Source organism: Trachypithecus francoisi, unplaced genomic scaffold, assembly GCF_009764315.1.
Source record: "Trachypithecus francoisi isolate TF-2019V2 unplaced genomic scaffold, Tfra_2.0 Lachesis_group1, whole genome shotgun sequence".
Taxonomy (NCBI): domain Eukaryota; kingdom Metazoa; phylum Chordata; class Mammalia; order Primates; family Cercopithecidae; genus Trachypithecus; species Trachypithecus francoisi.
In genome coordinates this window covers 39,388,743-39,413,011 of record NW_022681454.1, presented here as the reverse complement: position 1 = coordinate 39,413,011, position 24,269 = coordinate 39,388,743, and the positions used below count along the sequence as shown (strand labels likewise).

General features: G+C 42.2%; 1 protein-coding gene across 3 annotated transcripts in view; it reads left to right on the top strand.

Moving 5' to 3' along the window:
- The window catches only part of SMIM14 (small integral membrane protein 14), an 87,304-nt gene that overhangs the window by 26,073 nt on the left and 36,962 nt on the right, over window positions 1-24,269 (top strand). For 2 of the 3 annotated variants that reach the window (XM_033214020.1, XM_033214022.1), the window contains exon 2: window positions 10,647-10,756. In XM_033214020.1, the coding sequence (XP_033069911.1) occupies window positions 10,682-10,756 (75 nt within the window). In that variant the 5' untranslated portion in view covers window positions 10,647-10,681. Of the gene's footprint in view, window positions 1-7,527; window positions 7,655-10,646; window positions 10,757-24,269 lie in introns of all 3 variants that reach the window. The other variant, XM_033214021.1, reaches the window with a different exon arrangement.

Genomic DNA, 24,269 nt, shown 5'->3' with positions numbered 1-24,269 from the left:
ACGGAAATATAAAAATATTTTTAAAAAGTAGCATAGGGGCCAGGTGCAGTGGCTCATGCCTGTAATCCCAGCACTTTGGGAGGCCGAGGCAGGCAGATCACCTGAGGTTGGGAGTTCAAGACCAGCCTACCCAACATGGCAAAACTCCATTGCTACTAAAAATACAAAAAATTAGCCAGGCATGTGGCGCACACCTGTAATCCCAACTACTCTGGAGGCTGAGGCAGGAGAATCGCTTGAACCTGGGAGGTAGAGGTTGCAGTGAGCCAAGATCGTGCCACTGCACTCCAGCTTGGGCAACAAGAGCAAAACTCCATCTCAAAAAAAAAAAAAAGGTAGCCTAGGAACTCCCCAGAACCTATAACGCAACTTCAATAATTATCAACTTATTGTCTCTTTTATTTCGTCTATGCCTATGTTTGCTTCCCTTACTGCTCCTCAATTCTGTTGAATTTTCTTTTTATTTATTTATTTATTTATTTATTTATTTATTTATTTTGTAATGGAGTTTTGCTCTTGTTGCCCAGGCTAGAGTGCAATGGTACCATCTTGGCTCACTATAACCCTCCCAGGTTCAAGCAATTCTGCTTCAGCCTCCCAAGCAACTGGGATTACAGGCGTTTGCACCACCATGCCCAACACATTTTTGTATTTTTAATAGAGACCAGGTTTCACACCATGTTGGCCACACTGGTCTTGAACTCCTAACCTCAGGTGATCCACCCTCCTTGGCCTCCCAAAATGCTGCCATTACAAGTGTGAGCCACCGTGCCAGGCTATTTTGAATTTTCTTAGTAAACTACTTATGTTTTCATGACTTAGATCTTTGTAACCTGTTGCACGTTTTTGAGAAACAAGTCTTGAAGCTGCTTGTCCTCAAGGATCAAGCCCCCCGTGACTTTGGTACTGGCATTGTTCTCTAACATTAGCGATATATATTGGGGAGATGAACAAGTCTATGAAACGTATGAGACGAAACATTGTTTTAAATTACTTTCTATCAAAGACCTCATTGAGGCAGATTTACTATGGTTCTGATTCAGTAACACTGTTCTATCTTGCCTAGGATAGGCAGCTTCTTAATGTCTTTGGAGACCACGGGATTTAAATGTGCGGTGGGACTGGTTAAATTTTTTTCTTCTAGTGCCTAGCTGCTGGTTTGTGTTGATACTTGTTTTTGGGTCTTCATCAAAAAGAGAACTGTGTTCATCCTATTTTCAAAAAAAAAAAAAACCCCAGTGATTTTAAAATGGAAACTGTTAACTGAAAACCAAGTAGTACTTAAAACAGCTCAAGTTTACAGGAAGAAAGTTCCACAGAAGTGTAGCACTATTGAGGAATGTCCTATTTATAAATATACTTTCTCATTTTACTGGAGGCTAATTAAGACTGAAGTATAATTTAAAATTCTAGTTGATTTACTTGTTCCTGGCACATATAGATGTAGAGAAAATAAACATTGTCAAGAATTCAGTAAATATTTATTCTGTGAGTGCTGTGGCTAAGCAGTATAGGTGGTGTTCAGAGATGATGATGACTAAGATTTCTGCCCTCCAGAAGCTCTGTTTTTTTTTAGAGGTGGTGGTGGAGTGTGATTTTGTTAATTTAATGAATTAAAAAGATATTTTAAAATAGCCATTTTTTTTTTTTTTTTTTTGAGACGGAGTCTCACTCTGCCTCAGGGGCTGGAGTGCAGTGGCCGGATCTCAGCTCACTGCAAGCTCCGCCTCCCGGGTTCACGCCATTCTCCTGCCTCAGCCTCCCAAGTAGCTGGGACTACAGGCGCCGGCCACCTCGCCCGGCTAGTTTTTTGTATTTTTTAGTAGAGACGGGGTTTCACAGTGTTAGCCAGGATGGTCTTGATTTCCTGACCTCGTGATCCGCCCGTCTCGGCCTCCTAAAGTGCTGGGATTACAGGCTTGAGCCACCGCGCCCGGCCAAAATAGCCATGTTTTACAATTTTATAAGACTTGTGATAAAAACAAGTCTTCCTTTCTTTATGAAAGCCAGTGTGCTTGTGCTTTCTTAAAGTTCTGTGTTCAGAGGCAACAGAGGTGGTCATTTCTGTATTTGAATTTGTTTTATAAAAACCTTAGTAGAGACGGGGTGGTATATATAAAAAAACTAGCCGGGCGAGGTGGCGGGCGCCTGTAGTCCCAGCTACTCCGGAGGCTGAGGCAGGAGAATGGCGTGAACCCGGGAGGTGGAGCTTGCAGTAAGCTGAGATCCGGCCACTGCACTCCAGCCTGGGCGACAGAGCCAGACTCCGTCTCAAAAAAAAAACGCAAAAAACCTTAGTAAAAGGCCAGCTTGGTGGCTCATGCCAATAATCCTGGCACTATGGGAGGCCAAGGCAGGTGGATTTCTTAACCTCAGGAGTTCAGGACCAACCTGGGAAACATGGCAAAACCCCGTCTCTACCAAAAATACAAAAATTCAACCTCATTAGCTATTCAACCTATTTGTCTTCCGACCCATTAGCAACACCTCTTCTAACATTAACTGCCTGACTCCTACCCCTCATAATTATAGCAAGCCAATATCATTTACATAATGAAAGTCCTTTACGAAAAAAACTTTCTCTCTCCATAATAATCTTTCTACAAATTTCCCTAATCATAACATTTATGGCCACAGAGTTAATCTTATTTTGTTAGGCATGTTGGCAGGTGCCTGCAGTCCCAGCTACTAGGGAGGCTGAAGTGGAAGGATAGCTAGAGCCTGGCAAGTTGAGGCTGCAGTGAGCTGTGATTGTGCCACTGCACTCCAGCCTTAGTGACACAGTGAGACCCTGTCTCAAATTTTTAAAAAATAAGAAAATCTTAGTAAAATATCTTCATTTTAACCAACACAGTATTATTAGTATCTACTAATAATAAAAAATTAGCCGGGTGTGGTGGCGCATGCCTGTAATCCCAGCTACTTGGGAGGCTGAGGCAGGAGAATTGCTTGAACCTGGGAGGTGGAGGTTGCAGTGAGCCAAGATCGCGCCATTGCACCCCAACTGGGGTAACGAGCGAAACTCCGTCTCAAGAAAGAAAAAACAAAAAAAAAGAAAAGACAGTTGAGAAACAGGAATTTACCGGTGAACTTTTTTTTTTGAGACAGAGTCTCACTGTCGCCCAGGCTGGAATGCAGTGGCACGATATTTTTTGTATTTTTAGTAGAGACGGGGTTTCACCATGTTAGCCAGGATGGTCTCGATCTCCTGACCTCGTGATCTGCCTGCCTCGGTCTCCCAAAGTGCTGGGAAAAGTCACTTATAAACCATGTTGGGATTATAGGCGTGAGCCACTGTGCCCGGCATACCAGTGAACTTTATATATAAGGGTAGGTTATATTTACGGTCAGTTTTCTGTGTTGAATATATACAATCAAACGTGAAAGCTAATCACCTTTTTTTTTTTTTTTTTTAAAGGTGTGGACAGAGTGGCCTCAGACAAAACTGTGAAGTAGAGTTTACACATGGTGTTGCTCACCTTCCAGAAAGTGAGCCTCTCCAGCTTAGGCCACATATCCATCTCCCCTTCCAATCCTCACCTCCCCTTCTACCCTTAGCTCGGGCAGGCAGATCTAGAAGGATATTAGATGAAAAGGTTTGCCCTGTTTATGGCTTGATTTCATCTCACTATATGTTGGTTGTTTCACCAAATCACCACGTAGAAATCTACCTTAATTTTTCTAACAGCTGTATAGGATCTTATGTACTCATGGCATCATTTAATCGAAGCAACACTGATAAATACTTTGCATTACTTTTTTCTTTGCTGTTATGGTATTCCAGTAAACATGCTGTACAGAAATTTTGCATACTTGTTTGAATATGGATATTCAAATTAACTAGGCTGAATTATTATTATTATTTTGAGATGGAGTCTTGCTCTGTTGCCCAGGCTGGAGTGCAGTGGTGCAATCTCGGCTTACTATAACGTCCACCTCCTGGGTTCATCGATTCTCCTGTGTCAGCCTCCTGAATAGCTGGGATTACAGGCACACACCACCACGCCTGGCTAATTTTTTTTTTTTTTTTTTTTTGAGATGGAGTCTTGCTCTGTTGCTCAGGCTGGAATGAATTGGCACTGTCTTGGGTCACTGCAACCTCCACCCCCTGAGTTCAAGCGATTCTCCTGCCTCAGTCTCCCGAGTAGCTGGGGTTACAGGCACCCACCACCGTGCCCAGCTAATTTTTGTATTTTTAGTAGAAATGGGGTTTGGCCATGTCAGCCAGGCTTGTCTCAAACTCCTGACCTCAGATCAGGCCTGCCTTGGCCTCCCAAAGTGCTGGGATTACAGGTGTGAGCCACTGTGCCTGGCTGGATGAATTAATTTTCCCAATCTCCTGATACGTGTAAGATTGTTTTGATTTACACTTCCATTTTGTATTTGCTTATTGGCTCTGTGTTTTCCTGTGAATGTAATCTTCGCTTACTTTTCTACTAGGTTGCCATTTTCATACTGATTTTTTTAGAGTTATCTGTAAATTAAGGAAAATAGCCCTGATATTGCACATGGTTTTTCAAGTTTGTTGTCTTTTCATTTTATGGTATGTTTTTGGTTTTATAGAAACTTTTATTGGTTTTGGTTGTTAAAATTATTGGTCCTTTCCTTCATGGTTTCTTGGACTTATATTCTTTTTATTTTTTATTTTTTGAGACGGAGTCTAGCTCTGTCGCCCAGGCTGGAGTGCAGTGGCGCGATCTCGGCTCACTGCAAGCTCCGCCTCCTGGGTTTACGCCATTCTCCTGCCTCAGCCTCCCGAGTAGCTGGGACTACAGGCACCCGCCACCTCGCCCGGCTAGTTTTTTGTATTTTTTAGTAGAGACGGGGTTTCACCGTGTAGACCAGGATGGTCTCGATCTCCTGATCTCGTGATCCACCCGTCTCGGCCTCCCAAAGTGCTGGGATTACAGGCTTGAGCCACCGCGCCCGGCCTGGACTTATATTCTATATGTATCCCAGTCATCTTCTTGTAATTGTATATGTGTGGCTTTTTAAAATTAAAATTTGTATTTTAGAAGTCTTAATATGTAAATACATGCTCATAAGAAATGTAAAAATTGACAGTGAAACTCTGTTCCCCCAAATTATATTCTCTTCCCCGGAGCTATTCACATATTAAGTCTGATGTATGTTCTTTAAGGTTTTTTTTTTTTTTTTTTTTTAAGAGACCAGGTCTAGTTCTGTCACTCAGGCTGGAGTGCAGTGATGTGATCATAGCTCACAGTGGTCTCAAACTCCTGGGCTCAAGTGATCTTCCCACTTCAGCCTCCAGAGTAGTTAGAACCACAGGTACACGCCACCACACCCAGCTAATTAAAAATATTTTTTTTGTAGAGATGGGGTCTTGCTATATTGCTCAGGTCTCAAGTGCTTTATGTGTCACAGTTTACCTTAAAAAAAAAAAAAAAAGACAATTACCCTGCCATTTATTGAATAATCCGTGTTTTTAAATGGCACCTTTTGCATATTCTAAATTTCAGTAAAATCATGGATCAGTTTGTGAATACTGTATTCTAATCTGTTGCTATAGTTGACTAATTTTATGTGTGACTTCATTTTTAAAAGTTAAACTGGGCCAGGCGCGGTGGCTCACACCTGTAGTTTCAGCACTTTGGGAGGCTAAGGAAGGAGGATCACTTGAGCTCAAGAGTTCAAGACCAGCCTGGGCAACATAGGGAGACCCCATCTTTATAGAAAATTTAAAACTAGCAAGGTGGGGTGTTTATCTGTGGTCCCAGCTACTTGGGAGGCTGAGAGGGAAGGATCACTTGAGCCTGGGGGATTGAGGCTGCAGTGAGGGGTGTTTGCGCCACTGCACTCCAGCCTGGGCAACAGAGCCAGACTTTGTCTCAAAATAAAAAGTTAAATCACTCGTGTCTAGAATTTATTTTGGCATAAAGAATGAGAATAGGGAGGGAGCTAACACGATTTAGGAAATAACTTGTCTTCCTTCCAGTGATTCAATATGCTGTCGTTAAAATATCGTTCTCCAAGGGGCCCCACCATTGTCACTGATCTGTTGAAAAAGCATTTTAACTAGGTTCCCTCTACATACTGTGGCTTCCCTTTTCTCAGTTTTCCATCGTGCAGCCAAGGTGGTCTTTTTAGAATATACCAGGATGGAAGCACATTGCTTCACGTTGTTCTTCACATTATTCTTGGGGTAACGACCTAATCATGAACATGGCCTGAAAGACCCTTCGTGGCATGATTCCCTCTGACTTCTCCTGTCTCATTTTAAACCACTCTGCTGTCTGGATTCTAGCACATTGTGGCTTTCTTTCATTTCCTCCAATGTGTCATACTCTTACTCATTAAGGACCTTTGTATTACTTTTCCCTTTGTGTCTAGAATGCCCTCCACCCCCAAGTCTCACACCTTCTACCTCTACCTCACCCTAATGTATTTAACTCATTCCTCTTCCCTGACACTCCAGATGAGTTTAGAATGTGTATGTGCTCTCTAGGCACCATTTATATCACAGCTTTTTTGAGATATGATTCACATACCATACAATGCACCCATGTAAAATATACAGTACAGGCTGGGCACGGTGGCTCATGCCTGTAATCCCAGCACTTTGGGAGGCCGAGGCAGGCAGATCACTAGGTCAGGAGTTCGAGACCATCCTGGCTAACATGGTGAAACACTGTCTCTACTAAATAAAAAATACAAAAAATTAGCCAGGCATGGTGGCACGCGCCTGCAGTCCCAGCTACTCGGGAGACTGAGGCAGGAGAATTGCTTGAACTCGGGAGGTGGAGGTTTCAGTGAGCCGAGATCATGACACTGCACTCCAGCCCGGGTGACAGAGCAAGACTCCATCTCAAAAAAATAAATAAATAAAATAAAATGTACAGTACAGTGGCTTTTAGTATATTCACAGAGTTGTGTGATTATCACCATAGAACATTTTTTTCAGCCCCTAAAAGAGCCTATACACATTAGCAGTTTCTCCCTATTTCCCCTGCAAACTTCCAGCTCTAGGCAGCCAGAGTGATTGTTTTTATTGGGGTAAAATATAACAAAATTTGCAGTTTTAACCAGTGTTAAAGTGTACAATTTGATGACATTAATTACATTCACAGTGTTGTACAGTCATCACCATCATTTTGAAAACTTTTTTATTACCACAGATACAAACTCTACTCATTAAGCAGTAACTCCCCATTTCTCTTAAGTCCCTGGAAGTCACCATTCTACTTCCTGTCTCCATGAATTTGCCTATTCTAGCTAGATATTTCATATAAATTGAATCATACCATATTATTTTTTGTCTGGCTAATTTCAGTTTGATGAATGTTTTCAGAGTTCCTTCATGTTGTAACATATATCAGAACGTCATTCCTTTTTACAGCTGAATATCCCCATTGTATGTATATACCACATTTTGTTTATCCATTTTTCAGTTGATGGACACTTGGGTTGTTTCTGTCTCTTGCCTATTGCAAACAATGCTGCTGTGACTATTTGGTAAATAAGTATCTGTTGGAGTTCATGTTTTTTTTTGTTGTTGTTTATAAATAGAGACAGGGTCTTTCTCACCGTGTTGCCTGGGCTCGAGTGATCCTTCCACCTCAGCTTTCAAAAGTGCTGGGATTACAGGCGTGAGCCACCATGCCCAATCTTGAGTCCATGTTTTCAAATCTTTAAGGTATATACCTATGAGTAGAATTGTTGAGTCTTATGATAATCTGTGTTTAACTTTTGAGGAACTGTCAAACTATTTTCCACAGCAGCCACACCACCATTTTACATGAGGGTTATGTGAGGGTTCTAATTTTTCCACATTACTTATTTTCCATTTTGATTATAGCCATACTGGTAGGTATGAAGTGGTATCTAACTGTGGTTTTGATTTGCATCTCCCTAATGATTACTGACTTTAAGCATTTCTAATATAATTATTGGCCATTTGTGTATTTTCTTTGAATAAATGTCTGTTCAAGTTCTTTGCCATTTTTAAAATGCTTATCTTTTGTTATTGAGTTATAGGAATTCTTTATATATTGTGAATATGAAACCTTTATTGGACAGATGATTTGCAAATATCCATTCTGGGAGTTGTCTTTTTCACTCTTTCATTTATCTTTTATAGCATTTATCAGTTTATATTTATAATTTTAAAAACATTTAGGTTAGTATCTTTCTTACTACTAGAATGTGAACACTATTAGGGTAAGAACTATCAGTTTTTGCTTACTTTAAATTTCTTTTTTCTTTTTTCTTTTTATAGAGATGAGGTCTCACTATGTTGCTCAGGCTATTCTCGAACTCCTGAGCTCAAGTGATCCTCTTGCCACAGCCTTCCAAGTGCTAGGATTACAGGTATGAGCCACCATGCTTAGCCTGCTTTTAAATTTCTAATAGGCCTAGCACAAGCACTAAATATTTTTGAGTGAATGAACTAAGTTCCTTTAAGTTAATTTATGAATTGTTTTATTGATCTGCCTATTCCACCTTTTAACCAGAATGGTTTTCTGTGACTAATGCTGTATATAAGCATTAATTTTACTTGTTATTGAGATATAATTGATAGACAATAAACTATGCACATTTAAATATACAAGTTGATAAGTTTTGATAGATGTGTCCACAATTCACATATATTAGGCCATTTGAAGTTGTCCCACAGCTCACTAATGGCCTGTGCATGTTTTTGTTGATTTTTTCAGAGATAGGTTCTCACTATGTTGCTCAGGCTGGCCTTGAACTCCTGGGCTCAAATGGTTCTCCTGCCCCACCCACCCAAGTAGCTGGGACTACTGGTTTATCCACCCTTTTTTCTGTTATTTCATTTTTGATAGCTACTGTTATTATGTCTTCAAGTTCAGTAATCTTTTCTTCTGTAATATCTAATATGCTGTTAAACTCATCTGGTATATTTTTCATCTCAGACACTATTGTTTTAATCTCTACAAGTCAAATTGGATGATTTTACTATCTTTAATGGCTCTCCTTAATATAGTCATTCTTCTAGTTTCTTCTCCCCAACTTAGGGATACCACTGGGCTCTGGTCTGGGTTTTCCCACCCGGTACTTGGGCCTAGAGCCTCCCCGAGGCAGTAAACTGGGCCAGTGATAGGGCTCACCTCATTTGTTTTTCCATCTCTGAGGTATCACTATTCTTTGTAGCCTCATGTTTGATGTCTTTTTTTTTTTGACGGAGTCTTGCCGTGTCGCCAGGCTGGAGTGCAGTGGCGCAATCTTGGCTCACTGCAACCTCTGCCTCCCGGGTTCAAGCAATTCTCTTGTCTCAGCCTCCTGAGTAGCTGGGACTACAGGCACACGCCACCACGCCCGGCTAATTTTTGTGTTTTTAGTAGAGACGGGGTTTCACCATGTTGGCCAGGATGGCCTCTATCTCCTGACCTTGTGATCCACCCGCCTCGGCATCCTAAAGTGCTGGGATTACAGGTGTGAGCCACCGTGCCTGGCCCTTTTTTCTTTTTTTTTAAATGTGAACTCACTATGTTGCCCAGGTTGGAATGCAGTGGCATGATCATGGCTTATTGCAGCCTTGACTGCCTGGGCTCAAACAATCCTCCCACCTCAGCCTTCTGAGTAGCTGGGACCACAGGTGTGTGCCACTGCCACAGTGCCCGACTAATTTTTAAATTATTTTTAGACATGAGGTCTCACTAGGTTTCTCAGGTTGGTCTCAAACCTCTGGGCTCAGGTGATCCTCCTTCCTCGGCCTCCCAAAGTGGTGGAATTACAGGAGTGAGCTATCATGCCTGGCCTTAATGTCTTAAAAACAATTGTTTCTGGCCAGGCATTGTGGCTCACACTTGTAATCCTAGCACTTTGGGAGGCCGAGTCGGGCAGATTACCTGAGGTCAGGAGTTTGAGACCACCCCGGCCAACATGGCAAAACCCCATCTCTACTAAAAATACGAAAATTAGCCGGGCGTGGTGGGTGCCTATAATCCCAGCTACTCAGGAAGCTGAGGCAGGAGAATCACTTGAACCCAGTAGGCGGAGGTTGCAGTGAGCCGACATCACACCACTGTACTCCAGCCTGGGTGACAGAGTGAGACTCTGTCTAAAAAAAAAAAAAATATATATATATATATATATATACACATATATATATATAATTGTTTCATGTATTTTGTCTAGTTTTTAAAAAATTGTTTTAGGCAGAACAGTAAATCTGGTTGCCAATACTCCATCTTGACTTCTCATTTGTTTCTCTTTATTTTTTGAAATCTACCTAGCTATTTCTTAGCTATGTCATTAATTTCCTCCCATAAACCTTGGTATCATTTTAGATACCTTTTCACATGTCTTTCTTGGTGGGGGTAAAGGCTGGTTTAAATTATTTGCATACTGGAGCTAATAAAGTCAAATAATTGAGTAATTAAGCAGAGTAGGTTCTAGCATCATCAGCATCAAAGGCGGGGCCAATTTAGAGCATTAAAGACATTTGTATTTATGGGCTGATGGCAGAAGGGGTAGCCAATCACCTGTATAGATTCATAATTCATATAGGTTTAATAAATGGATACAGGTCATTAAGAAATACAAACTATACATAGTTTAATAAAACTGTTGTAAATGTATACAATGTCAGAATTTTTCACAGCTCAAGAGAAAGAGTAATTCTGAATAGTAGACTTACAGTATTTTTTCCTTCTTACCAGATTTATACAGTCAAGTAAAATCAAGCTGGGTAATCATGGCAGAAGGTGGATTCGATCCCTGTGAATGTGTTTGCTCTCATGAACATGCAATGAGAAGACTGATCAATCTGGTGAGATGAATAGGACAATCCTATTCCGAACTGATCTGTATCCCTTGTATCCTCTTTGCATGAAAATACCGGTTATTGGAGGGTTTTCATCTGATGGTCACTAAAAAGTATTTCATAATTGAAATTCCACATTTGTTTAAGTTGTAATGATTAAAATGTGGCCGGGTACAGTGGCTCACACCTGTAATCCCAGCACTTTGGAAAGCTGAGGTGGGCGGATCACTTGAGCTCAGGAGTTTGAGACCAGCTTGGCCAACAAAGCAAAACCCCATCTCTACTAAAAATATAAAAATTTGCTGGGCATGGTGGCACACACTTTCAATCACAGCTATTCAGAAGGCTGAGGAACAAGAATTGCTTGAACCCAGGAGGCGGAGGTTGTAGTGAGCTGAGATCATGCCACTGCACTCTAGCCTGGGCGACAGAATGAGACTGCGTCTCAAAAAAAAAAAAAAAAAAAAAAAAAAAAAAAAAAGTTTGCTAGCAATTATTCATTAGAGATATAAACAGACTGCCATCTTTATTATTACTATTATTTTTTGAGCTGGAGTCTCGCTCTATTGCCCAGGCTGGAGTGTAGTGGTGCCATGTCAGCTCACTGCAGCCTCCACCTCCTGAGTTCAAGCGATTCTCCTGCCTCAGCCTCCCAAGTAGCTGGGACTACAGGATTGTGCCACCACGCCTGGCTAATATTTGCATTTTTAGTAGAGACTGGGTTTCACCATGTTGCCCAGGCTGGTCTCAAACTCCTGACCTCAAGTGTTCTGCCTGCCTTGGCCTCCCAAAGTGCTGGGAATGCAGGTGTGATCCACCTCCCCAGCCCAGACTGCTGTCTTTATGGTAGATTTATGTTGGTAAAATTTGCCATCATGGGTAGATAACACATACGTATGTTGCCTTTTCTACTTTATATCAATACAAATAAAATTGTTTTTAGCTGTGTGGCGCTTGTTTGCCTGCTAAGCTGCTATTGACAGTTCCTGTTACGATATAGTTCAAATCCTACACCAACATATGGCATGACAATACAAATCTCGGTGTAAAGCATTTCTTTTTTTTTTGAGACAGAGTCTCGCTCTGTCACCCAGGCTGGAATGCCGTGGTGCGATCTCAGCTCACTGTAACCTCCACCTTGTGGGTTCAAATGATTCTCCTGCCTCAGCTTCACAAGTAGTTGGGATTGCAGGTACGCACCTCCATGCCTAGCTAATTTTTGTATTTTTAGTAGAGACGGGGTTTCGCTTTTTTGGCCAGGTCTCGAACTCCTGACCTTAGGTGATCTGCCAGCCTCGACCCCCAAAAGTGCTGGGATTACAGGCGTGAGCCACTGAGCCCAGCCTATATAAAGCATTTCTGAAAACAAATCAGTTATTTGACAGAGGTAGATTTCAGAACAACAGGATTTGAATAGTCTCATTGAGTCGATTGTAGTGGAGTCTATAAGCTTAAATACAGGGCCGTTTATATTATACTTTATACTTTTTATGTGCAAAAGGAAAAATTTGACCATTATTTACAGTGAAGTATATTCTTATATTATACATTATACTGGTTGAGTATCCCTTATCTGAAATGCTTGGGACCACAGATGTTTTGGATTAAAGCATTTTGGAATATTTGCATTATACTTACTGGTTTAACATCCCTAATCTGAAAATCCAAAATGCTCCAAAGAGCATTTCCTTTGAGCATCATGTTGGTGCTCAAAATATTTCAGATTTTGAAGCATTTTGAAGGTTTCAGATTAGGGATTCTCAACCTGTAAAGACATTTTATTGTTTTAGAATACTCTTGTATGTCAGTTAATAAAGGTAGGTACAAACATTTGCTCAAATATTTGAGTTGTCAGTAACTAATAAGCAGGTTTTCTGCTGGCTCAGTGTTGCTACATGTAGTGATCAGAAATGTGTTTCTTGTCAGTGAGGTACTTTTTTAGAGTCAGCATGCACTAGGACTTGGGATCCTTAAGAGTGCCTCAGAAGGAAAGGAATAGAATAAGAACTTATACATTAAATCAGACTCTTGAGGGTATAGAAATAGAATGGTAATGTGATGGCTCTGATAACTTTATGTGAAAATAGATGAGTCTAAGGAGAGAATATTTGTTTATGAAGCAACGAGCCGGTAGTTTTTGTTTGTTTGTTTTTTGACATGGAGTCTCGCTCTGTTGCCCAGGCTGGAGTGCAATGACCCAATCTTGGGTCACTGCAACCTCCGCCTCCTGGATTCAAATAATTCTCATGCCTCAGCCTCCCGAGCAGCTGCGATTACAGGTGCCTGCCACCACGCCGAGCTGTTTTTTATATTTTTAGTAGAGATGGGGTTTTACCATGTTGGCCAGGCTGGTCTTGAACTCCTGACCTCAGGTGATCTGCCTGCCTTGGCCTCCCAAAGTGCTGGGATTATAGGCGTGAGCCACTGTGCCCAGCCAATATTCTTTTCTGATAGGCTTTTCAACCTCTCATACATCCGTTACCATCATTTTTTTTGAGACATGATTTTGCTGTCACCCAGGCTGTAGGGCAGTGGCACTATCTCTGCTCACTGCAACCTCTGTCTCCCGGGCTCAAGCAGTCCTCCTACCTCAGTCTCCTGAGTAGCTGGGACCACAGGCACCAGCCACCACACCTGGCTAATTGTGTGTGTGTGTGTGTGTGTGTGTGTGTGTGTGTGTAGGGGCAGTGGGGTTCCACCATGTTGCCCAGGCTGGTCTTGAACTCCTGAGCTCAATTGATCTGCTTACCTCCCCCTCCCAAAGTGCTGAGATTACAGGCCTGAGTCCCGCACTAGCCTTTTTTTTTTTTTTTTTTTTTAGAGACAGGGTCTTATTCTTTCCCCCAGGCTAGAGTGCAGTGGTGTGGTCATAGCTCACTGCAACCTTGAACTCCTGGGCTCAAGCAATCCTCCCACTTTAGCCTCCCAGGTAGCTAGGATTACAGGCATGCACCACCATGCCCAACAAATTTTTTACATTTTGGTAGAGATGGGATCTCCCCAGGTTGCCCAGGCTGGTCTCGAACTCCTGGCCTTAAGTGATCCTCCCACCTTAGCCTCCCAAAGTGTTGGGATTATAGGCATGAGCCACTGCACCCCACCTCATCCGTTATCTTCTACTTTTATACTTCAGAGAGCCTTTTTTCTTAGTACCTGTTGTCTGACAGCTCTATAGAACTCAGTCTGAAATTTTTTTTTTTTTTTTTTGAGACGGAGTCTCGCTCTGTGGCCCAGGCTGCAGTGCAGTGGCCCGATCTCAGCTCACTGCAAGCTCCGCCTCCCGGATTTACGCCATTCTCCTGCCTCAGCCTCCCAAGTAGCTGGGACTACAAGGCGCCCGCCACCTCGCCCGGCTAGTTTTTTGCATTTTTTTAGTAGAGACGGGGTTTCACCGTGTTAGCCAGGGTGGCAGTCTGTATTTTAAAAGCAATTTATCTGCGGTTATACTTTTTTGCTGTTTGTTATAACTACGAGAATTTAAATCCCTGTGTGCTTAGGAAACTCACAGATGTAGTTACTGATACAGTATGATCACAGAACAGATTTATTCTCATTTTCTGAAAATGGACATTTAATTTATCTTTGTAATAGAGTAACATCTTATTTCAAGTACTAATTTGGAATTTGGGGGTTTTTTTGTTGACCTCATTTGACCTCATGTAATATAATTGGGTTTTTTTGAAGGCCAGAGTATCATCACTTTTTAAGAATTTAAAGTTCTTATAGCAAGTAGACACCTGGAGACACTTGAGGATTTTAATGATTATTTACAGGTTAGCTCATTAGTTTTATGCTGGTCTGTGGTTTAGTTTTGCCTATTCTGTGGAAGGAGATGAGCTTTGCCAAGGAATATATACAACTTAGGAGCAGTTAGGATTTTATTATTAGTTCCTTTTCATAAATAATAAAGTATACTATATACTACTATAAATAATGCTCAAGTAAAGAGTATGATACATAAATCTCTTATGTTAAATTTTTTTTAATAAACTTTTTTTTGTTTTCTGGGAGCATACATTCAAGTCACCCTGAATATACATTCCCTATTTTTTATTTTTAAAATAAAATTGTATTTATTCACAATTTAAAACTTCTTTTTCTGCTTTATTTATTTATTTATTTTGAGATGGAGTCTCGCTCTGTCACCCAGACTGAAGTGCAATGGCGCGATCTCTGCTCACTGCAGTGTCCGCCTCCCGGGTTCAAGTGATTCTCCTGCCTCAGCCCCCCGAGTAGCTGGGATTACGGGCGCCCGCAGCCACACTCGGCTAATTTTTGTACTTTTAGTAGAGACGGAGTTTCGCCATGTTGGCCAGGCTGGTCTCAAACTCCTAACGTCAGGTGATCCACCCGCCTTGGCCTCCCAAAGTGCTGGGATTACAAGCGTGATCCACTGTGCCTGGCCTAGTTTTTGTGTTTTTACTAGAGATAGGGATTCACCATGTTAGCCAGGCTGATCTCGAATTCCTGACCTCAGGTGATCCAGCGACCTAGGCCTCCCAAAGTGCTGGGATTACAGGTTTGAGCCACCACACCTGGCCCTTTTCCTGATTTAATAGTGTTACCAGTTAAGGTTCTTCATTATGAGTAATAGACATTCTGGATGATTAGGCTGGATACAGTGGCTCATGCCTGTAATCCCAGCACTTTGGGAGGCTGAGGCGGGTGGATCACTTGAGACCAGGAGTTTGAGAAAGGAGTTATTAAAGGATATTTTGTAGCTCACATTGGAGAGCCTGGCATGGGAAATAGGATAAAAGGGAGGGTAAGTGGTCAAAACTAGAACCAAAGTCATGCCCCAATGCCAGCTGGGCTAAGATGCTTATGCTTCTAGATTCCAGATTTTTGTATATCCAAATGTTGACACATCTTTTCCATTTGGAAACTAATAGGCATTTTAAATTTGACATGTGTGTAACCAAATTTATCTTGCCCCTAAGCTTACATTCCTCTGTCTTCCCTATTTATTTCAGTATTCTGAATGTTCAGGTAACAATTTCAGTTCAACTATCTTTTACCCTCTCTCTCTCTCTCTCTTTTTTTTTTTTGTTGTTGTTTTTGAGATGGAGTCTCACTCTGTTGTTCAGGCTGGAGTGCAGTGGCATGATCTTGGCTCACTGCAATCTCTGCCTCCTGAGTTCAAGTGATTCTCCTGCCTCAGCCTCCCAAGTAGCTGGGACTAAAGGCGCGTGCCACCACGCCCAGCTAATTTTTGTAATTTTAGTAGAGACGGGGTTTCACCATATTGGCCAGGATGGTCTCAATCTCTTGATGTCGTGATCCACCTGCCTCAGCCTCCCAAAGTGCTGGGATTACAGGTGTGAGCCACCATGCCCGGCCTACCCTCTTCTTTCAACCCACATCTGATGCAGAATCATCCTTTGGGTCAACCTTAAAAATACATGCAGAATCCAGCCATTTTTCACACCTCCAATGCAACACCTTGGTCTAATATACAGTCATCTCTTGCCTGGATTGCTGCATTTAGCCACTTTATGGATCACCTTGTTTCTGCCTTCTTGCTACCCCCAAGCCCCTTCAAGTTTAGTCTCACTACAGCAGTTGAAGTGATCCATTTTAGTGAAGTCAGTAATGTTTCTCCTTTGCTCAGAATCCTACAGTATCTTCCATGAGACTCAGGGTAAAAAAACGAAATTTACATGGCCCTGTGTGATCTGTCCCCTTCCACCCTACTCTTCTCCTTTGCCCACTTTGTTCTAACAATTCTGGCCCCCTTGCTGTTGCTGGAAAACAGGTCACATACTAAGGGTCAAGAATCTAAATGACTTTAGATTTCTCAACAGCAAAACTAGAAACTAAAAGGCATTGGCACAGTGGCTTCAAAATCCTGAAGGGAAATCATTACCAATCCAGCATTCTGTATCCAGCCAATCTCTCAATCAAGTTAGGAGAGTATGCTTTTGTAGAAAGTTCCTAGAGGATGAACTGTTTTTCACCGAAATGAAGGCATAAGCCAAGAAAGAAGACTAGGAGTTTGAGTGTAGAAAGCAGATCTAGCACATATGAGAAACAAAGTACCTTTCGGGATGATGGTGAAGGGACATCCCAGGGTGGCAGCTGTGCATCAGGACTACAGGGAGCTGGCTTAGTTGCGGGGGAGTCGCGGGAGGGGGGTCACATGGCTCTGGGAGAGACTTCTTTAGAAAGATGAATTGGTACAATACCTGGTGAGTCTAGATATCTCGTGATCTAGGGAACTGTGAACAAGTTTTGAAAAGTCATAGAAAAATGCAAAAAAATTGACTATAAAGAAACACATGAAGTAGTACAAAAAAGAAAAAGTAATTACAGTATAGTTTACTGTGTGGCTCAACTTGTGAAGAACATTTATATAGTTATAATAATGTGATAATTGAGTATTGAACTAAACAACTTTATGATACCACCATTATTAGGGGACGGAAAGAATAAACACGCGGTCAGGGAGAAGTAGATCCTCACACTCTACACTGGTACGTCTGTGGAGATTGTTTAACATGGAAAAATCAAGAAGTTGCAATAGTGCATATTCCTATATAAAAGACATGGAGGTAAGCAGTAAAACAATCAGCTAAAAGTTGAAAATGGTTGCTTCTGGAGGGAGAAGTGGGTAGGAGGATGAAAAATTACTATTTTTCAGAACAAACCTTATAGAACTGTTTGACTCTAAATTGTGTACATGAATAACTAAAACAAAACTACCAAACAAAACAGAAAGCAAAACCTTTCAGTGAGTGCAAAAAGGAGGAAAAGGTCTACTGAGTAGCTGGATCTGTTGTACCTCTTTTCCCTTCCCTGCAATATAAAGTAACTGGCTTAGGCCTTTGCTACCAGGCTAAAACCACAAGAGTTGTTGTCTAAGACAAGTAGAAAACTTTTCTGGGAGAGGACTCCTAGTTGTATGTTAAGGACCAAGAGGGAAACCAAGGAAACCCCAGACTCTACAGTGGTTGTAAATAAAGTAGGAAGGAAGAGAAAAAACACTTGGTTTTGGAATGAAATGTACTATAAAGTCTTGTAATGAAGTCTTCCTTAACAAAGAGTTAAGAGGCTCTTTAGCCTGCCTGCATACTTCCTTGATTAGGGAAGCTGTTTGTATACCCTAACTGTTCATTGAGCTAGTTCTCCACTAATGTGAGCAGAAAAACAGGCAAAGTAGTTGAAGAAAATAAAAGGACCATGATGTAGTGAGGTATAGCTACATTAGAAGACAAGCTGAAGTAAATACTTACAAACAGGAAAAATGAACATTATGGTTATAAATGCAGACTCGTACATGTTTGTTTTGTTGGGTTTAAATACCACCAGTGACAGCCTGGCCAACATAGTGAAACCCTGTCTCTACTAAAAATACAAAAATTAGCTGGGTGTGGTGGCGGGCGCCTATAACCCCAGCTACTCTGGAGGCCGAGGCAGGAGAATCGCTTGAACCCCAGAGGCGGAGGCTGCAGTGAGCTTAGATGGTGCCAGTGCACTCCAGCCTGGGCAACAGAGCAAGACTCCGTGTCAAAAAAAAAAAAAAAACCACCAGTGACAATGACTTTCTGAAATGGAGGACAGGTCTTCGTAGAGCTTTAAATACAACTAAGTACAATCTTCCCTGATTTAAATGCTAAAGTCCAGTTAAATTCCTTGAAAAGTCAATACCATCTAAAAATTACTTTATATTTTTCTGTCAGATGAAGTTAGATTATAGGCTCAGGGTTTCCATTTTTGTGAATGTCTGGTAGGACATTTTTAAGCCATGCAAGCCAATCACAACCACCAAAAACCTGCTTCTCAGATGTCCAGAATACCCTAGGGAGTCATTTGGATGCATAGGGGAACCAATGAGAGGAGAAGTAGGCTAAAAAAAAAAAAAAAAAAGGAAACCTGGGCCAGGCACCATGGCTCATGCCTGTAATCCCAGCACTTTGGGAGGCCAAGGAAAAGCAGATTGTTTGAGCCTAGGAGTTCAAGACCAGCCTGGGCAGTATGGCAAAATCCCGTTTCTACAAAAATTACAAAAATTAGCTGGGCATGTTGGCACACACCTATAGTCACAGCGACTTCAGAGGCTGAGGTCGGAGCATTGCTTGAGCCTGGGAAGCAAGGCTGTGATGAGGTGTAATTGCACCACTGTACTCCAGCCTGGGTGACAGTGAGAATGCAAAACTATTATTAGAAATACAAAGATAATTTGATAAACTGATATTTTAAAAGTATCAGAGAAATGCTAGTGAGTGCCATAAAAAGCCTTTGCAGGCGTGTGTATTGTTGAAGTCAGTACAATGTGTTTGTAAATACATAGAAAAGGTTCAAAGGGCTATACATTACTCAGACAGTGGTTACAGTGGGGAGGGCTTGGAGGGGGCCTAGTCCATTGAAAACCTCTGAGGTAAGAACTAGGATTTCTTTTTACAGATGAGGAAACTGAAGTAAGTTACTTTTCCCAGGTGTTGGAACTGACCAGAGAGTGGCAGAGACATGTTCAATCCTGACCATTTAGCTTCAGGCTGTTTCTTCAGCATCATGTTCTTCTCGGTTGACCTCCTTTAAGCACCTTAAAAAGCACTATATCTGCATCTGGGTCCGGTGGCTCACGCCTGTAATTCCAGCACTTTGGGAGGCTGAGGCGAGCGGATCACTTGAGGTCGGGAGTTCGAGACCAACCTGACCAACATGGAGAAAATAGCCAGGCATGGTGGCACATGCCTATAATCCCAACTACTCAGGAGGCTGAGGCAGGAGAATCGCTTGGTCCCGGGAGGCGGAGGTTGCGGTGAGCTGAGATCACGCCATTACACTCCAGTCTGGGCAATAAGAGCTAAACTCAAAGAAAACAAACAAAAAAAAGCACTATATATGCAATCAAGGGTGGGGTAGAGGAGTAGGAGGAAGGAGCAGGAGGCATACTCTTTACTGTATTTTTATATTTTAAAACCATATGAATGCATTACCTACTCAAATAACCTAAAAATAAAACTTCCTAAGCATCTAATACAGATATATACAAAAATTAGTAATTATAGGCCTGGCATGGTGACTCATGCCTGTGAACTCAGCACTCTTCCCAAAGGAGGAAGAGGCAGGCAGATCCCTTGAGTCTAAGAGTTTGAAACCAGCCTAGGCAACATGGCAAAACCCCTTCTCTACAGAAAATAAAAAAATTAGCCAGGTGTGATGACATGTGCCTGTAGTCCCAGCTACTAAGGAGGCTGAGGTAGGAAAATGGCTTGAGCCTAGGAGGCAGAGGTTGCAGTGAGCCAAGACTGTGCCACTGCACTCTAGCCTGGGCAACAGAGTGAGACTCTGTCTCAAAAAAAAAAAAAAAAAAAAAAAAAAAAAAAAAATTGTAGTTACAGAAAACTTTTTCACTGAAGAAAAAAATCTTTAAATGCACCATAGTTATATGTACACTACAATGTAGCTGTTCAGTAATTCATATAAAACTTCTCCTTACCTTGATTTATACATTGGTAGGATTTGTTCTTATTAGAATGTTTTTAAAAATCTATAAAAATTTAAAAAAGTATCCTCTCATGAAGCTTTATGGGCACTAACAGCAGTTGACACTTCTCTTACTACTCACTCATCACTGCTTATATGTAAGTTTTGGTACAAAGAATATAAATCTGGCTGGGTTCACGCTCATAATCTCAGCACTTTGGGAGGCAGAGGCAGGAGGATTGTTTGAAGGCAGAATTTAGAAACCAGCCTGGGCAACAAAGTGAAACACCTTGTCTCAAAAAAAAAAAAAGGAGGCAAATGATTATCTTTCTGATCTATCTGTATTTTTCCTTTATTTTTATTTTAAGAGGCAGGGTCTCATTGTGTCACCTAGGCTGGAGTGGAGTGGTGTGATAGTAGATCACTCCAGCCTTGAACTCCTGGGCTCAAGCAATCCTCCCACCTCAGCCTCTGGAGTAGCTGGTTCTACAGGTACACACCATTGTGCCTGGCTAATTTTTGTATTTTTTTTTTTTTGTAGAGATGGGGGTCTCATTGTGTTGTCTAGGCTGGTCTCACATACCTAGCCTCAAGCTTCCTCCTGTTCCACCCTCCTTAGGTGCTAAGATTACAGTTGTGAGCGACCTCATTACGCTTCTCTATGTTATTATAGGGGTATTTTAAAGTACACATTATAGGGCCAGGTGGAGTGGCTTACGCCTGTAATCCCAGCACTTTGGGAGGCTGAGGCAGGCAGATCACTTGAGGCCAGGAGTTTGAAACCAGCCTGGCCAACATGGTGAAACCCTGTTGTTAGTAGTCTCTATAAAAATACAAAATTTAGCTGGGCATGGTGGCAGGTACCTGTAATCCCAGCTACTTGGGAGGCTGAGACATGAGAATCACTTGAATCTGGGACGTGGAGGTTGCAGTGATCTGCTGTCACACCACTGCACTCCATCCTGGGTGACAGGGAGACTGTCTAAAAAAAAAGTACATGTTATAAACTAACAGTGTTTAAGTTCAAGACTGATATGATTGCAGTACACAGAATGCCCGTTTTGGGGTGCTGGTGACAAGGTTTTACTCACTTGGCATGGGTCCTTCCTATGATTTAATTACATCATTGAGTTACAGCGAGTGTTAGACTATTCTTTTTTTTTTTTTTTTGAGACGGAGTCTCGCTCTGTCGCCCAAGCTGGAGTGCAGTGGCCGGATCTCAACTCACTGCAAGCTCCGCCTCCTGGGTTCACGCCATTCTCCTGCCTCAACCTCCCGAGTAGCTGGGACTACAGGCGCCCGCCACCTCGCCCAGCTAGTTTTTTGTATTTTTTTTTTAGTAGAGACGGGGTTTCACCGTGTTAGCCAGGATGGTCTCGATCTCCTGACCTTGTGATCCGCCCGCCTCGGCCTCCCAAAGTGCTGGGATTACAGGCTTGAGCCACCGCGCCCGGCCGACTATTCTTAATGCAGTATTTTGCCAGGTGTATGCATGCTTCTGTTTGTCTCAGGAATGTTCAGAAACACTTAAAAAATTGAGGTATTATCTCACATCATGGACTTTTTTCTTTCCTAATCTAATACAGTTGGCCCTTTGTACCTGTGCTGTCTGGATTCGTGGATTTAGTCAACTGTAAATCAAAAATATTTGTAAAATAATAATACAAATAATAAAACAATAGCATAACCACTGTTTACGTAGCCTGTACATTGTATTAAGTATTTTGAGTAACCTAGAGACAATTTGTCTATGGGGGGATGTTCGTAGATTGTATGTAAGTACTATACAATTTTATATAAAGGATTCAAGTGTCTGGATTTGGAATCGGAGGGGATTCCCGGAACCAGGCCCCTGTAGATGCCGAGGGATAACTGTACTTTAATTAGAGATTTAGTGCTTTATATTACTGGCTAAAAGGACTCAAAAAAGTAGATAAGAATAGATAGACGGTGAGTCTCTTTCAATGACAATCTGGGTATCTTCATCATGTTACATATAATTCCGTGTTATTTAGTAGGGAAAATGCCCCGTGATAACTATGGATTTTTTTTTTTTTTTTTTTTTGAGGCAGAGTCTCGCCCTGTCTCCCAGGCCGGAGTGCAGTGGCGTTATCTGGGCTCACAGCAACCTACACCTCCTGGGTTCAAGCAATTCTCCTGCCTCAACCACCCAAGTAGCTGGGATTACAGGCGCCTGCCACCATGCCCGGCTAATTTTTGTATTTTTAGTAGAGATGGGGTTTTGCCTTGTTGGTCATGCTGGTCTCGAACTCCTGACCTCAGGTGATCCGCTTGCCTCAGCCTCCCAAAGTGCTGAGATTATAGGCGTGAGCCACCACGCCCAGCTGATAACTATGGATTTTTAGTGCTGTAGTAGTAGAATACTAGTATATGTATGGAAAGTTGCCTACACAAAACCCCTGTCTAATCATAAATCATTCTTTTTTGTTTTTTGAGTCAGAGTTTTGCTCTTGTTGCCCAGGCTGGAGTGCAACGGCGTTATCTCGGCTCGCCGTAACTTCCGCCTCCCAGGTTCAAGCAATTCTCCTGCCTCAGCCTCCTGAGTAGCTGGGATTACAGGCATGTGCCACCACACCCATCTAATTTTGTATTTTTAGTAGAGGCGGGGTTTCACCATGTTGGTCAGGCTGGTCTCGAATTCCCAACCTCAGGTGATCTGCCCGCCTTGGCCCCCCCAAAGTGCTGGCATTACAGGTGTGAGCTACCACACCTGGCATAAATTATTCTTTTAAGTTGTCTGGTATTCTTTATAAAACAAGAAAAAGAAAAATCAGGTATTTCTTTGTAACTACTTTAGTATTCTTTTTTTTTTTTTTTAAACGGAGTCTCGCTCTGTTGCCTGGGCTGTAGTGCAATGGCGTGATCTCGGCTCGCTGCAACCTCTGCCTCCTGCATTCACACGATTCTCCTGTCTCAGCCTCCTGAGTAGCTGGGATTACAGGTGCACGCCACCACACCCGGCTAATTTTTTGTATTTTTAGTAGAGACAGGGTTTCACTATGTTGGCCAGATTGGTCTTGAACTCCTGACCTTGTGATCCGCCCACCTCGGCCTCTCAAAGCTCTAGGATTACAGGTGTGAGCCACCACACCCGGATGCCTAGTATGTGGCGGGCGCCTGTAGTCCCAGCTACTCGGAGGCTGAGGCAGGAGAATGGCGTAAACCCGGGAGGCGGAGCTTGCAGTGAGCTGAGAACTAGTCACTGCACTCCAGCCCGGGCGACAGAGCGAGACTCCGTCTCAAAAAAAAAAAAAGAAAAAGAAATAAAGACGTTAAGGTGATTTTGGAGAGGGCTCAGCAAGAAGAGAGGAGAATGGTAGAGCAAGCTTCCATCTTACATAATACATAAATAATCGTGTACAGAATTTTAGTAGAAAATAAAGGCCATTCTGATACGGTCGTAGAAATGAAGAACATTACTGGACAATGGAGAAAAGGCAATCTTTGTTACACAGCAGCAAAGAACTCGGTTGAATTATGTTTGTGTTCTAGTGTTTTCTAGGTGGGAGGTAGAACTTGTGAGTGACGAAATTGGATATTTAACTGAGGAGATTTCTTTTTTTTTTTTTTTGAGACGGAGTCTCGCTCTGTCGCCCAGGCTAGAGTGCAGTGGCCGGATCTCAGCTCACGGCAAGCTCCGCCTCCCGGGTTTACGCCATTCTCCTGCCTCAGCCTCCCGAGTGGCTGGGACTACAGGGGCCCACCACCTCGCCCGGCTAGTTTTTTGTATTCTTTTAGTAGAGACGAGGTTTCACCGTGTTAGTCAGGATAGTCTCGATCTCCTGACCTCGTGATCCGCCCGTCTCGGCCTCCCAAAGTGCTGGGATTACAGGCTTGAGCCACCGCGCCCCCGGCCGAGCTGAGGAGATTTCTAAGCAAAATGTTGAAGGAATGACTTGGTTCCTCCTGATGGTTTATAGTAAAAATAGAAAAGAGGGAAGCCAATTGAAGATGGAATTATTAAGCAAAAAGGAACCACAACTTAAAGATTTGGAAAATTCTCAGCCTGTCCACATAACAAAAAGAAAGTTCACAAGAGAACACTGAAGATATGGTAGACTAACCACTT